Here is a 17,865-nt window from a genome sequence, read left to right on the forward strand (position 1 = left end):
GCTCTGGATGGATGTACTTACAAAACTTGAGAGACACTTGTAACATTTACTAGTCAAGCTGATGATAAGGGCTCAATACTGTCCAACAGTCATTTGTGCTAACACAAGAATTGTAGATTAATTTTCCCTCTGACGTTAAACATTTCGTACCTTCTCTATTTTGTGGATCCTCAAAAAACCCGTTGATTGTTTTTACTACCGTTGAAGGAAGTACAAACCTGTGCATGTCTTAGCTGGTTGACGAGCGTGGAACACCTCTCCGGGTCTTTCCGGCCGTCAAACGAGTCCAACTCAGCCGCGACCATGTTGAGAGCGTCGTCGGCGAAGAAGAACTGCGCCAGAAGCGACCGGTCGTCCCTCTGGAACAAAGAAATATTATGTTAGGACCATTTACCATATCTGTACTTACTTAGAAAGGATACGTTTTCTGTCAACTTAGATTGCACCCAGGTCTATCGTATATGGCTGCGGGATTGTTCGAGAGTTACCGCAGAACTGGTGCAAAAAAGGCTCTAGGAGAAACAAGGTGGGTTTTAGTTAGTAAGAGTCAGACACTGACACAGCGGGAGGGGTCGTTTTCAGTATCTGCCTCAGCAAAATCAATAAACAATAAGAATATTTCGGGACACGTAGCAAAACGTCCAGAGCAACGAGGGCAAGACGATGCAGATGCGATCAGAGATTGAGACGTCAGAATATTTGATCGACTATAAGGGCAGAGTTAAAAAAACCTTTCGTTAACGTTTCAAACATATGAGAATGCGTGTCAAGTATTTTTAAACCACAATAATCAATCAGTGACCATAGAGGCTACTTTCCCTTAATATACGTGAGGTAAATGGATATATTTCTATTACCAAAGAAATGCCAACACGTGTGCAAGTAACTAGTCGATTGGCAACTTTTTGGTACAACTATTTAACGGTAATTTCATAAGGCGTTGGTCAAACAGTAAGAAGGCCACAAGATCTATGTTGAGGTGGGTCGAGAAGATCATTTATTAATGTTGTTTGACGGTAAGTAAACAGACAGATAGCTCACTTCACAGGGCATTGTAACCGACACAAACAGTGCTTTATCAGTAGTCTATTATTATCTACCAGACAACGAAACAACGTGTAGGAATTTATTTTAAGATCGGCTAAAATGCATCCCACCAAAAACATTAAATGTAAAAAAAGCCAATCCTCTACGCAATTCCTCCACCGTAAAAAGTTTTGAGATCGCATAGAAGCCAAGTCCTGTTCAACTTTCTTTGTAATAATAAATCAATATTTTGTGACCATATCAATAGTTTCGTTCACTTTACAATAATATTGACTTGGCCATGAGCACAATAAACTACAAATATAATACAGCATATCTTGAAGAGGTGAAAGTCAGTCATGAAGTTTAATATCACAGAATTAAATACTTTTAGTTTTTTCAATTGTTACTAAATGACCGACAGTGAGTATCATCCAAAATCATGAACTGCACATTTACTATGGCGCATGTTTAGTCCATGGTGATCTCAAATTCCAATCAGTCCAATCGTAAAATCATGTCCATATAGAATGTATCAATTCAATGGTATTTACACATTATTTCAGGGAGCGACTATTAACTTGTGCTCATGGCCAAGACAATATTATTGTAATGTGAACAAGACTATTGATATAGTCACAAAATATTGATTTATTATTACAAAGAAAGTTGAACAGGACTTGGCTTCTATGCGATCTCAAAACTTTTTACGGTGGAGGAATTGCGTAGAGGATTGGCTTTTTTTACATTTAATGTTTTTGGTGGGATCTAATTTATTTTTTGTAGGTCTCCTTCTTCTCTAAGTATATAACAAATTAAATTAACTTACATGCAACTAACTAAATATATAACAAACTAAATATGTAGACCTAAACTAGCACGTAAACAACATTTTTTTAAATATTAAACAATTTCGAAATTGTCGAATTTTTTAATCGAATATCTTTTAGAATAAAAGAGATTTATTTCAGAGGTAGAAGGCGCTATCACATGAAATTGTTTTTTTTTTAACTAAAAACCGTAGCGCGATTTAGACCAGGACAACGCCATCTATCGAGCGAGCATGCAGTATTTATCGCACTGCATTAATATGAAAGATTTTATCATTATTCATTTTATTTTAACCTAGCTTTTTTATTCATATGTATGTATATTTAATACATAATAACAATATACCACACTACGTAACAATAAAACAAATAGTAACATTTTGTACATAAATAAAAAACAAAGTTATCAATGCAGTCAAAATTCATACACAATGTTCTTGAAAAACCGCAAATGTAAATTTGTTTCCTATTTTTTTATTAAGTTTTAAGATTTTTATAATTTTCCCTTTATATGTAGCTAATAACCTATCTTGGTGCCAAATTTGAAGGTTCTAAGTTTGCTAGAAGTACCTTAGACTTTTGATGATCGGTCAGTGAGTGAGTCAGTGACAAAATGGTGTAACTTTGATCGCTCATAACTCGTAAACTATTTATTCAAATTTCTTGTAATTTTGGGACTGAGCTTGTTCTAATACTTACTCTTGGTCATCGAAAACCTAAACTCCTAGCTTTGTTCACATGGAAGATACAGGGGGCTGAAATAGCCGCGAAACGCTTCGAGAAAAGATGGTACGGCCGTGCCCGCTTTGCTCGAGTCTTGGCTGGGGCACTGCCGTGCCCTCAGATTCAGCAAAATACTTAAGTCTGTACGGTGTACTAAGGACTTCCCCGTACTTGTATTTGAGAGGTACTCAACCATCGCTAGCTTTTCATATAATTTCCATTATTTAGCTCCTATTCGTTAAAATGATCAGGGAAGTTCACCTTTGTTAATTTTGTTCAATATAATCTCTATTATGTTAGGGGACTAACAATAGACGGTACATAATATAATCCATGGCAAACACAAGTTATAAAAGCGCTTTTCATGTAAACAGGTAATAACTGACTATAGTGTAGTGACAACAATGTGATGTAATAAATGATTGGCCTGATAGGTAAATTACAGTCTTAGGAGCCATGTTTCCCGGTCATTGTATAAAACTAAATGAGTCATGGTTTCAAAGCAAACATACATTTACCTACCTAAAGAAATCGAAAATTAAAAAAAGATATATTATTATCGAGAGTACTTGAAGACTGGTACTCAAACGTCACTAACATTTTGACTCACTCTTATTTATAAAATGCTATTAATGTCACTTTAACGTTGGCGATAGACAAATTAGCAAGGACAGGAGATCCAATTTGCAGGAAGTCATATTAAATCCGTGAATCAAAATTTTATATCATCATCATCATCATCTCAGCCATAGGACGTCCACTGCTGAACATAGGCCTCCCCCTTTGATCTCCACAGATACCTGATGGAAGCGACCTGCATCCAGCGTCTTCCGGCGACCTTTATAAGGTCGTCTGTCCTCCTCGTTGGTGGACGTCCTACGCTGCGCTTGCTAGTCCGTGGTCTCCACTCCAGCACTTTATATGCGATTTTAAAATTATTTTTTCAAATCTGTTATACCCTGGCCCGACGCTAAAGGGTTCCAACACGAATGTATATGACGCACGTTAATAATAACAACAAACAATTTGGGACCAAATGCGATTTGTTAATGAGATGCAAATGAACACAAAAATATTATATCTGCCAGTCGTTAGTAAAAACTTAAGTCCCAACCTGAGAATGAACCTTGGTAGGACAAAGGTAGGACATCTGAGGCAGGAGCAATTTGAATTCAAAACTTACGCACGTTTTAGCTCACTTGCTTAGATGGTGGCCTAAAAATATTTAGGAGGGTTCAATAGACAATTTGAGCATATTAAGTTGTCAAATCCACTATTTGTCTGCTGGGCAATGGGCAATTTCACTGCTTGTTATGGTTTGGGTATCGTTTAATGGCACCCACTCTTAGTAGTTTTCATTTTATATTTTTTCATTTTCCGTATCACATTTCTTATTAGGTGGGTTAAGTAATTTTGTTTTTCTTAAGAAAATTCCAAAGGTCATTCATTACGTAAACTTATTCATCTTGACTATGAGCTAGGACATAAAACATGTTTTTCCTTGAGAATATTATGAAATTAAATTATTATGACAAACATACCACGTACGTAATAACGACTACCGGTTTGTTAGGTATAATAACTGTATCAACTATACTTATTTTATTGTTTAAAACACAAACACAAAAATGACTAGGAAACCTTATTTACCTCATTCACGACAGTCAATAATGCTTTGTTGATATTTTAAATATATGAAAATGGTTTTCAGAAAGCAATTTTTCTAGTTACTCGCCCAAGTCACTGGTTTAATGTAAACGAGCCTTTAAATCTTTGCAGAACGACCTCCAATGCGACATCGCCAAAAATTTATTGGCCAAGTAGAATTTTGCTAATGGATTTTAAGCATGTCGTCATTTTGGGAATGGTTTTCATTTTATTTTGGAAGGTACAAAATGGAAGTTAGCAAAGAAATGAAAAAGTTTCATTTAAAAAAAACTTAAACATAGGTATATCTGTATACGGTTCGACGGTTCTCATCTCCTGGTAATAACTACGTTACCAACAGCCAAGAAGAATATGGATAATTCATTGCAATTTCCACGCACTTAAGATGATAATATTATGGTACAGGCACATAATTACATCAATTAACTTTTTTACTGCGTAGCGTGACTCGATTGCGTAAACCGAAGATGTAAGTTATCTAATCACATTATATCAATTAGCAGTCCAGTCCATTTCAATTCTAAGTGAAGAAAAATCTCTACAATGTTAAATAAACCCCAGGATTAAGTGAATGGCATGAGATCAAGGTGACAGACGTCACACCACGCTAAGTTTGTCGCCTCCTTCACTTTCATCCGAACACTTTATGTAACCCAATCGCATTGCAATCTCTACCTTAGTGCGTTGTAATAAAGTTCTACAAAACAGCCAACGTTTTAGTGTTAACGTAATGCAAATATACCTTATAAACAAAAACCTGTGCAAATAAATAAAATTGATATTAATTTCAAGTGTGTGACGCAACATTCGTAATTTACTCATTAATTGAGAAGATAAATAAATTAAAATATAATGCAACAAAAAGTTGTCTTATCATATTGTATGCATTCGTATTTCTATAAGAACACAGAAACGATAAAAATGTATGTGATAACATGATCATATTTCTGATACGAACATGATAATCATAGTGGAAATTCTTTGTCACGTTTATTTGATTGCATTTTACTGTCGTTTATAAAAAATGACGCAGTCACACGGACAATACTGAATATAATAATGGAAATATAAATTAAACAATAATAGAGAATACCATAGGAAACGGTATTTTCCCAGTAAAAGGTACGACACAACACGTGTATTGATACGACACTTCTAAATGAAATATTGGCAGCTGAAAATGCCATGTTAGAACGTAAATAAATAAAATAAAAGATCCCGTGATCGAAAGTATCGATTATAAATCTGAAACACAATGTATTATCAGTTATCGAGAATCATTCGACGAGGGTTCCGTACTAGGTCAAGACGATTGGACGGGGGCCAAGCGTGCCAGCTTCAACAAATTGTGAAAAGCACATACATATTCGAACTGCACTAACAAACTAAATATTGTAGATGAAATTGACCAAGAAACTGATTTAATTAGGGGGTACTAAGTAGAGCAATATATCATCGACATCAGAATAAGCGATACGGAGCAATGACTCATTTGAGATGTAAACACATTGGTTTCGCAATGCGCACACCGAGACGGCTTGTTGAGACCCGTCATCTGCCAGCGAACGAGTTTTTTGTTGTGCGAAATCTTTGCAAATATGGCAACCTGTCCATAATTGACTGGCATTGAGAGGACCTGTTAACATAATGGAATCATTTTGTAAATGTAAAATTTGAAGAAAAACATGCGAATGTAACGGCTTATCATCATACGCAGGCAACAACTATTTGACGCGTTCTTGCTCAACTGGTTAAACAAAATAGGTCATGGGTATGGCGCTGTAAAAACAGAGCGTAACTGCAACTGGTTTCATTTAACTTCCAATGGTATTTGGTGTAACTACATACATACGCTATAAGTATTCATTCGATAAACTACGTAGATGTCTTTGCATTTCTCGCAAGAAAATTTATCAATGTCTCCGTAAGGAAAATTGCTTTGAAGTATTTGTATCTAAGTCTAATGTTGACAAAATATGTTGGCAAACTATCCTGCTAAACTGAATATGAGGTAATATTCCGAACAATTGCCGGAAAGTTGCCACTACTCCGACCAGATGACTACCAGAGCAATTTTCCGGTATGCAGTTAACAACGACACCTTGAATCTACCAGCCTCACTGTAGACAGCTCTATTGTGATTTGTGTCTATTAAATTCATTGCAATTTACCAATTTATGACGTGGTTCAGTGGCTAGGGTTCGCAAGTGGATGCAACTGATGCAACAGTGCAATGCAATGGAAACGCAATCACTTGCAGATTGTTGCGGATTGTTTACGCATACATTTTTGTGGATTGAAAATCAACTTTGCAGCTTGGAAGCTTATTATTGCCGAAACGATTTTTTTACATTTTGATTATACGCTAACAAAGAATAAAATGATATCGTTTATAGCAATTTTAACATTCTGTGTAGAACTTGTTCTAAATCGTAATGGCTTGGCGTTGAAACGCGATGAGGAAAACTGCCGGGATTCCCTTTAACGCAAAAGAGGTAAGCAACGATGAGGTAAAGACATTTACTAAAAGGTGCAACAAAAATAAAAGCCATTCATTTATTACGACTCGATTTGCGAGCTCAATACTGTTGTACATAGTTACTTCTTTCGAGAAAGTATTTTCAAAGACTCCTCAAAACGGAGGGATCTCGGTCAGATGTATGTATGGTTCAGTTTAATCAGATCCTAAAATTCTTTCACTAATTACAAAACATACAGTCTACGAATGTACACTGAAACGCGGCCTACAAGCAGTACCTATTTAAGCATTCTTAAAACCAATTAACCTCGACATTGGCATTCACAGTACTTAATTACTAGACGTTCGTTCCAAAATTACTTTTTATAATCAATGCAGACTAGTGTTGTGACTCACAAGCAAGCTGTAATTGAATCGAATGTACACATGTAGGTTAGATATCTCTGATTCTAGATTCGTCTTCAGTCAGTCAGGAATAGGATTATCTATTTGGATCAGTAGACTAGCCGTCTGTCTTTGTGTCTATCTGTCTATCTAGATATTTGGCTGTCTGTTACGCTTTCAAGTTTGTCGGGTGAATGGATTTTGACAGTTTTGTGTGGAGACAATTTTAAATGGGCACTATTTTTTCATTTGCAGTTAGATAAAAACTATCCGCGGATACAGTAAGTTTCTATTACTTATTCATTATTGTCCACCCCGGAAAGGTTAAATATAGCATTTTTTTTGGAAAACATCGGTACTTATCTGTAATATTGTATACTTACCATTTGCGTCCGAAATATGAAATATCAAACTTTGTATTACCGAAGCCTATAGCCAGACACGAACTTAATAAAACAAACATGTAATAAAAGTACGTGAGATGAATATTAAACGCCATAATAATACAATTTTCATAAGCCATGCTTCCATACCATACGTAGGTACAGTCAACTTCAGGTCAGTGGTAACAGTTTTATAGGAAAATCGTACTTATTACTATTGAGTTAAGGTGCATGACAGTTACCACTGATGTGCGGTCTACCGTACCTATAATAACAAAGATTTTTCATATACGAGAATTTTATTACAAAGAAGACATGTTTACTTAGAGCACAATAAAAACCAAACAGCCTGGCTACAAAATTAAAACCTTGCTTTAGTGCATTCAGTACACCCGTTCTTTCAAGTTTATTTTAAGTAGATATTTCTCTACGGTTAAGTGAACGTTACCAAGCAATGCTTTATTCACACAATGAAAGTTTTTATACGTCTATCGTACTGAAGAAGTTAGAAAAAAACATGTCTAGTCACCAAAATCGTGTACATTCCGACATAGTGACCTAGGTACTTTCGAAACTTAGATTAGAGCGATTTCACTATCAATACGAGATGAGTGAGATCACGCCAATGGTATGTGATAGCTAAAGATTATTGTATGAATCTAAATACACTGTTGTTTGAGTTTTCTTTAGATTACAATAAGAGAGACAAAACATAAATATCTCGGAATTAATCTCCACATTACCACAAAATTTTCCATTTACGAACATTATTTCTGCATACGTCATTCGAAACGGCATTGACGTCTATCGGAACCGCTCATTACAGGGCCAACATTTTGACAACCGTGAAACATCGGCCTCATTTCCAGTTATTTACAAAACACAACTGACATGCACGTCTTATCTTAATAAAACATGGAAAGCAATGAAATAACCGACTATGAGATCACATGACGGTTCGGATGGGGACAAAAAACCTTGAGTAGACCTCGCCAACAGTGGGCAACGGCCGACAATCTGCATTGAAGATTAATTCTTCCGGCAATTAGATCCTAATAACTTATCAATTAGAGCTCTTGAAGATCGCAAACATCAGAGAAGGAAAATAACATTGGAATCATAGCACGAGGTTATAAGGAACAAGGGTGCCATGTGACGTCAAAGTCTCAATTGACAATAACACTCGACATTTTATGAAAGCAATGACACTTAGGGACAATGTAAGGGCGTTACTCCTAGGCAAAACGGTGTGGGTGAAACGAGAGTAGGTCATCTTCAAAGGACAAAGTGCGATATTATTTGTCATGGAAATTTTGGGGACGATCGAATAACAAAATCATAAAGCTGCAAAGACAATCATACTGATTGAGAATTACCGATTGAATCGCGTTTGCTGCATGCTACACAATATATTTTGAACTTAGTAAACTTCTTGATAACGCAGAATTGAATTCAATTTCCGACTATTACTTAACAGTCGATGACATAATAGGTGCTGCGTCCGCGCACTGATGCGCCTGTCAACTGTGGCATTCGTGTATTACTCAGAACACAACGACTAGCCTAGGAAACAGCTCGCTAGGCATTCATTGAACAGCATCCACAATGCAGAATCTTATCGCACTACAAATAAAGAAACTTGATACAGGAAGCAAATAATTGGTTAGTTTACAATGACTTCATCTTACGTGGGCACTCTGGGAGATTTTAATCGGAATGGCAAGATTGCACAATTCGAAACTAATTGTGTTATGACTATTTTCCGCACAATAGTAAATTATAGTTGCAGGTGCTATTGATAAATTAAAATAGTAACATTTGCTTTTCGACTTCACCTGGTAATTGAACTGGTTTATTTTCAGATTTAGGCAGATTAGGATGTAAAAAGACAATTGATACTCGTTTAGACATCAACAAAGCAACATCATCATTCATCATCCTCCTGCCCTTATCCCAATTTTATTTGGGGTCGGCGCAGCTTGTTTTCTTCTTCCATACTCTTCTATCTGCCGTCATCAACAAAGCAACATCATCGAATGGAAAATTGGATGATTAGTTATATTCTCTCAAACGTATGCTTTTAGTATTCTCGATTTACAAAACCTCTCGTGCAAAGATCCAGTTACAAGCAGCCTCTGCGGTTATGTAGCAAACTGAGCGATTCTAACTAGATTACATCGTCCAAGTAGTCCAGTAAGTAAATATCTAGAATACCTGAACTGATGTTGAATTTATCTAGACTCTAAAAACTTTCTGATAGTAGCTTAATATAGTTGGAGTAGGTAACTATTTAGATTTCAATGAATGTTATATCGTTGGCATAAATGTTACTTACATCGCTACCAAAAATCTTTATAGAATCGCACATTTTCCGCACCCACGTAGCTATACTTAGTTATTCTAATACATATGATAGGCATTATTTTCGGTCTGCGTTTGATTGATCTTTTATTCATGCTTCAATAAATGTCAATACCTATGTTTCAAAAGCAAAGCCATGTTGGGTCCCCTAAACAATTTTATCAACAAAAAATACAGGGTGACAAATACCTAATTGGTTACTTTTTATCAATTCTGATATTTGAATGAATCATTTGAGCCTATAATAAATAATTACAAAACAGTGAACAGACGCCAGCAGGTCAACCTATCCGAATCTGTCAAAATTTACCAATCGAACATTATTCTCTATCATTCCCTTCAACTATTGTGATAAGGTTGAAAATCTATTGAAGTACCTAAAATAATAAGTAGGAAAGTACATAGTTAACCAAGGGGGTATTTCTATTTAACATTTAAGGCCAAATAAGCGTCAAAACTTCTACCAGGGCAAGTTATTAATTTCTAATTAAGTGGGTAACGAAAACAGTTTTCTTTCAGTAAACAAACGGATGTTTATGGTCAACCAAACTTAATGTAGTCACTAGACATTTTTAATTTTAAAAAGTACGTAACAGGACTCGTTTACTTCTAAGAACATTTTTAGTTGCAGTCAACTTGGTAGTATGATCATTCTGATTTTTGTTCAATCGACAATCAGTTGATGGTGCCTAACTTGAAACAGTTGATTTAATGAATCATCATATCCGATAGGTACCTAAATTCCTACCTACAGTCATCAATCATCGGGAGTCTTATCTTAGATAACATTTGGCCTTTTCATAGTCATCGCGCTGGTTTGATTGTAATGATGACTTTTACTTCTTGTACCCCAAAAATAAATTCCAGATGTTTATAAAACGTTTCGCAAAATACACTTAACTCAAAACTCCATAGTTTCGCAAATTCGCAACTCCATAGATAGGCAAGTCCATACTATTCTTACATTTGTTACCATGACATGAAAAAGTCAGGGACAGACTAGCAACAAAAGATGAGACAAAGTTCATGGCGTGACAAACTGTCGGCCTGTCTGTATAGCGTCTACAGTCTTCTATGATCTAGTGACCTTTCCATCATTTTATGAACTTTTACTAAGTAGGACAACTGACAGAAAGCTAGACATTATCCAAAAAATAAGTATGTGAAAGGTACGTCTGAACTTATACTTTCTATAAAACCTGATGCACACGAACATAAGAACCTACAATATGTAAAAATACATATCTTGAATGATACATTATCTTGCATTCGATGATACGAAGTTTAATGTTGAAATATTACGAAATTTTTACTTTAGATAGCCTATCTACATCTAATTAAATCAGCACTATGTTTGTTCATAAATTATTTATTTATGACAAACACAAGGCTGAAGACATCTCAATAATACTCTGCATTAGAAGCACTACGAATAGAAAAATTGACACAAATCCTGTTTGTTGTCTTATTGGTCCCGCAAAAACTGATGCTGTATTAATATTAACCTAGCAGTTTAGCACCGTAATATTGACATGACTCAGATATGCTCAGATGCGAGCGACACCGCTGGTAGGTATACGAAGCATTGCCTTTACAGTATAGTCAAATCTTCGAAAGTCGAATAATGAGATAAATAACGAATCAATGTTTACTAATAGTGCTCACAGTACTAGAATGTAACGCGATGACCCAAAGAGCAGGCGTGGTGTTTACGTCAATTAGGTATCTGTCGTACTGATAACCGCATGGTCATGCCACAACAGGCCATGCAGTCATTACAAGGATTTTATTAGTTCGACGATTTGCTACAGCTAAGTTAATTGCCAATAGAACGGCTCCAATCTACAGAGACTGCCGCGAGAAAACGTGACACACAAATGTATTAAAAGATGTTGTGCTTGTGTTCCATTTGTTTATTTCGAGATAGTAATATAAATCTAGAGCATAGATCGAAATACACAACCCCAGCTAACAGAACCAAGAGAATACGGTAAAAAGTTGAGTGCCAAAAATTAACTGTTTACCAACAATACTTAGTATAACGGTTGCCACGTCCAAGAACAATGGTTAAAAAAAAAATCAAAACAATGCCAAAAGAAATCGGTTCATAAACTTAAGACACCCACAAACTTAATGTTGAATGGCCGACCGACTGCATCCATTCGCAAAAGATTTGGCAAAGACGACCGAGTTTCGCCATTGGGAAAGCGGTGAAAAAAAGTGAAAGTGAGCAAGCGAGACGAACGAATAAATTGGCCTTGTTAAAACGAGACGCGGGATGTGACGTCACAATCCGATAACGCGGATTAAGGATGTCAATATAAAATCGATTCTTGGATAAAATTGTTTATGGTTGCAAAATTGTTGTTAATGATATAGATGTAGAGTACTTGAGGTTTGCGATAAATTGTTATGAGATTAGCTTTTTCAATTGAATGATAGACTCTGCACTCATCTCTATTACATTGTCCGATGCTAGTTTATTTTATTACTAGTTCCACGAACGAGACCTCAAGATATCCATGTAGACTATGAGGTGTAAGTCCAAATTATCCTACCTACCTCCCAGATAAGTCTTCGTCGCTTTTACATTCACATTCTACATTAATTCATAAGGCTTTGGCCTTCAGGTACAAGTACTTACGATTCTCAATTACCTTTAATGGTTAGCATGACGTCACAGCCAACACATAGGTAAACCACACAAAACTAGGCTCAGGTACCGGTGTAGATCGTTCCACTGATCCGTATTTGTCATCTAATTGTAAAATAATCGTGTCAATTCGTGTCACAGTGGGACAAAGGCCTTTGTCAGAGTATATACAATTTGTCTATAGTGGCCCAGGCGTCGTTTCGCTTAATACCTATGAACTATTAGGTAGGTGTTTTTATATTTTAGGCATTTTTTAAGTCATAGCAGGTGGCGTAAGTAGTATAGTAATTCCGACTTACCTGCAATTATTAAGTTTTTAATTGACAATATCAGACGCCCAAGGGATGGTCTTAAGATAAAATGGACATTGTAAAAAACTGTTTCTGTTTTTAAAAGTAGTCCTAAAGCCTGTATTACATCACATTGGAATTTACTCACTATTAAAAATACCAGTCTGAATTAAGAGAAAGTTAAGACAGCCAAATTATTGAAATATTTATTATTAGCCTTTATGTAAGTCTGTTAATTACCTTGTTAATTTCTCAAAACATTTATTTAAACAATACACACAAATTAGTAAATCTCACCAGTCATCAGGTACCTTTTAGAAAGGCTTTATTATATTCCTGGTGACTAATAAATAACTTAAAAGTCGACAAATGTTGGCAACAAATAAAATAACTTGCCAGCGATTAAATATTTACGCGACTATTATAATATGTAAGGTTCAAAATTAAGGGTGTTATAAAAACTAAAAACTAGCAGCTGCGTTTGGGTAGCAAATAAACTATACCAGTCAATTGAAATATTAGGTGAGGAGCTGTTTATAATGACTTGGCGACTAATAATGTTAGTTGGGTGGCAAAGATAATATGTTACCAACTATTTCGTGCCGACTAAAAACCCAGTTTTAGGCTTCGCTTTGCGGATAGCTCTAAATATTAAAAGGAGTACAATAAAAAGGAATAAGAGTTAATTATTAATATTGTGTATCATAATTTCATGAAAACGGCGGAAGGTGCGGTGGTATTATCTCACTTGGCGCACTATGAAGATGGTAGAATTTAATTTGGATTCATTTTATTTAGCACATTGCCATGCATGATGCAAAACCGACTCCACGTAGTCTTGTCTGAACTACCCCTAGAGTGCAATTCAAAACCGCGTAGGCGCGGAGCGGAGGTGGTGAGCATGAAAACCATCTGCGACTATAAGCTCGCATGGGACCGCCGGAACCCCGCAGCGCCGGAGCCGTGACAGAAGTCATGCTTGCTGCATGTTGCATGCTTACTTCCATGCTTTTCACCTATAATTTTGAAAATAACAGCCGCAAAATATTTTTTCTTCATGCCATTTTAGACTTTATTTAAAGCTATTAAAAAGTCGCACAATATATTTATAATATGAGCTAGTTTATATTTATTCTTCATCCGAACAATTTTAAATAGAACCTGATTTGTATTATTTATGAATGCCCATTTTCTATTTTATTGTCATCATTAAGTTTTCGCTTAGATATTAATTCAGTCGCCAAAAGAAAAACTTGATGCTAGTTTAAATTAAAACGGACCTCATAACTTATATATTAATATGCTTCCTTTGACTTATTATGATACTCCTTTTTAGCTGCCAACCCATTATAAATGGTACCCACTCTATTATTTTTTTAAACCTTTATTCGTTTTACTTAGTCGCCGCGTTAAATACATGCCTTTTAGAAATGGAAATTAACTTATGACAGTAATTTATGAATCATTGCTGCTTATGAGATAAGGAAAAACAGAGATAAATACAATACACATATTTTGTTAATTATTGTTTTAGATACTTGGTTAGTTCATAGCTTGAGTAATATTTGATAGGAAGTACATATGTATGTAGATAGCGTTCAACCCGCCTAGTCTAAGTGAGCTATAGAATGAATCATTTGTATTGTTTACCTAACTTCATACAGCCCCATAAATTAAATTAAATAATCTGAATAACATATTTTTAACTTTACAAGAAGTTCAAACATAACAAAAAATAAAAGGCTAAGAAACCAGGAAAAAATCATTCATAACATTTTTCTACAAATAAACAAAATTATTAGCATAATGAATGAAAACATAAATAGCAATTGAATGCAATAACAATGGATAGCAATAAAATTAAATGAATGATGAAAACAAATAAATATTGTTAACAATAATTAATATATTCACATTATGATTACCTAATTACTTGAGATTTCTGCAATGACTGTATTTTGAATGGCACGTTAAACTGTAGGTCCCGGCTGTCACTGAACATCCTTGGCAGTCGTTACAGGTAGTCAGAAGCCAGTAAGCCTGACACCAGTCTAAGCAAGGGGTAATGGGTTTCCCGGGTAACTGGGTTAAGGGGGTCAGGTAGGGCAGTCGCTCCTTGTAAACCACTAGTACTCAGCTAAATCCGGTTAGACTGGAAGCAGGCGCCAATATAGTTGGGAAAAAGGCTTAGAGGATGATGATGAATTAGTTGAGATATCTGCAGCCAGAAATGGAAAATCAAAACTAAGACAGTGAGATGGTGCGGGAATCATGTATGTTGGGATGCCAATATACACAGGCACTAATATGTATTAAAGTATGTTTTTACTCTACACATTGTTTTAAATTTTACCCATTTTCCTACAGTATCACCTGTGTCCCGTGAGAACTACTGTCCATGCCCAAATAAAATATAGCCTATGTAACTCAGGGATAATCTAGCTCTAAATATTTTTTTGGTTTAATCGACCCAGTAGTTTCAGAGCATCTAGAGAGCAAAAAAACTCTTTATTAAGCCCAGTGCAGAAGTATAGATTAAATTTTGAATAGAATGAGTGCCTGTGACCAAAACCGGGGGTCTCAGTAACATTACAGATGACCATAAGACACAACTAGTCAGTCAACACATATGTAAGTATAAAGCGAGCTATGTTCGTGTATTGTAAATTAATTCTTGTGCATGATCTGAATTGTCAAATCAATGACCGTTCATTTGAATGTCTAATTAGTTTATTAACATGCTATAAAATGTGAAGGTGTTTTTGTACCTGTGTTAACCAATGGACATTATTGAATGACTTTTACTAGCAATATATTGATATTCTATTTTCTTGCAAATTATGTGAAATATGGATGAATGCATTTTTTGTTATTATGCATTACGCACAGGAATACTCTTAAGCACTGACCATTCGTAGAATTACTTACCGAGGCCTATAAATCATTTAAATATAAGTTAATGTTGTTAGTATTTCCAACATAAAACATACATTATTTAGTATAGGGATGGTGATTAGGAAATCCCAAAGTTTGTTAGCACAAGACATTACAACATTTAATTTATTATAAATAGCAGTTTACATACGATAATGACAATATTTAGTTTGGAAATTCCTAATACATGTGTCTATAAGAATAACAATAAAGCTGAAGAATTTATTTGTTTGAACTTGCTAATGTTCTTGACATTAGTAGATTCAAACAAACAGTCTACATATTTCATACTGAATAGATTCCAAAAATAATTCAATAGCACAATTATCCATTTTCTCTGGGAGTGTGAAGTATTTAAATAATAACGGGGACCAAAAAGTATTGTAACCTTCATTTCTTAAAACTACCGAAATTGATTACTCAATGAACGCCTCTCTGTCTGATATATCAAAATAACATGAGACAGCAATAGAAGAAAAAAAACAAATGATAGATTATTTTAGTTTTTGCTGTGAAACTGATAACATTGAGTCAGACTATTGTATTTTGATTATTATTGATAAGAATAGGAAGTCTTCGAACGCTACAGTTTAATCATATGCTAACATTATCAAATGACTGATAGTTAGCTCTTTGGGTAATATTATCACACAGTACATGACCTTCATTTGTTGTATTGTGATAAAGAACACAAAGAAAAACATTAAAATGTTAATACTTTGCTCAATAGACTTAAAATATATTATGAACCTGACAGCTGGCAATCACAACACGAAAATGTATGCAGACAAATTAATGACGACGTTTAAACAACAAGAGACATCGCAAAACAAACCAGTATGACCAGCTAATCTTTAAGCAACTATTTAACATAACAACTCTATGTTTGCAACAGCATCACATTAAACGCGACCACCGAGGCGCTCGCTACATTACATTTTCATACTAAAATATTTACTATTTGAACAGTAATTTGCATGACTGACCAGACAATACAAAACTTGTACTTTATGACGTAAGGCACAACAATCATACCCTAGCGATTTAATATGACCACTATAGTAATAGGAAATTGTACTGAACACGTTAACAATCAGAACAATGGTAGGTAGTAGGAAAATCAAACAGAAACATCGCCTGAATCATCCCAATATATGCCAACAAAGAATGACAACTTCTAGGCGAATCATAAATACCACACCTACGAAACAGATATACATCGTCTGTTTATCTTTTAATATCCTTTGTAATGTTTTAAAGTTGAATTTGACGAGGAAATTAGCACAGTTACAAGGATAATTATCAAAATATCATGTTGACGTACCTTCGGTTTATAGAACCACTTTCTTAGTGACTCCATTGGACCTGTTTTGTATAGCAGCCTCATATGAACGGATCACTGCACATCCACACACATTATAAAAATGAAATAGCACCGATAATCACTACGCATATGAAAACAGAAACTTGATTTTCGTCAATATTTACGTCAAATAACACAAACGGCAGACATGTTTCCACTATCCGCGTTCCGTTCACGTTACGGAATGAGTGAATGATTATGACGATTGGGCGATGCGACCGAACGAAATAATAGTGTTGGGCAAAAGATCACTCCATTCATTCTTTTATTGAATGTGTGTTATAGAAAGACTAAGATTAAGATAATATTCTAGCTCAAAAAATATTATAATTTTGCCCTTAAATAAATTCGGTGATTTATTCATCAGGTAAACAATTTTTATCTCTGTAGTAGATATGATCTCATTACAAATAGTCGATTTTTAGAATCGATAATTGTTTGTGATGAATGAGTCTTTTGTTTATGGCGGGACGAACTTGAACCACTGACCTCTATACTTACTTGAACTCATTTCAAGTTATATATGAAAATGATAAAAGATTCTTTCGCGTACGGTGTTTTCAAAGTATAAGGACCTAATTGCATAATCTAATAAGCTCATGATTTTGCATTGTACCATGTACATTCGGACAGCAATTTAATTTTAAAAATGATCTTTCAAAACACCTAAAACGGGATTTAGAACGGGATAAATTATTCTTCACTTATTTCTGAACATATTTCGTAAACTTTCAACGTTGCGTAAATGAGAAAAATAAACATGAAACACAA

At 35.0% G+C, this 17,865-nt stretch overlaps 1 protein-coding gene across 1 annotated transcript in view; it reads right to left on the reverse strand.

Moving 5' to 3' along the window:
• The window catches only part of LOC110377121 (lateral signaling target protein 2 homolog), a 41,975-nt gene extending 24,680 nt beyond the window's left edge, over positions 1-17,295 (reverse strand). The window contains exons 1-2 of the mRNA XM_064040059.1: positions 17,056-17,295; positions 219-359 (exon numbers count right to left, since the gene is read on the reverse strand). Coding sequence (XP_063896129.1) covers positions 219-359; positions 17,056-17,118 — 204 coding nt within the window. The 5' untranslated portion in view covers positions 17,119-17,295. The remainder of the gene's footprint in view (positions 1-218; positions 360-17,055) is intronic.
• Between the last annotated feature and the right edge of the window lie 570 nt (positions 17,296-17,865).

The sequence above is a fragment of the Helicoverpa armigera genome, chromosome 21 (genome assembly GCF_030705265.1).
Source record: "Helicoverpa armigera isolate CAAS_96S chromosome 21, ASM3070526v1, whole genome shotgun sequence".
NCBI classification, from domain to species: Eukaryota; Metazoa; Arthropoda; class Insecta; order Lepidoptera; family Noctuidae; genus Helicoverpa; species Helicoverpa armigera.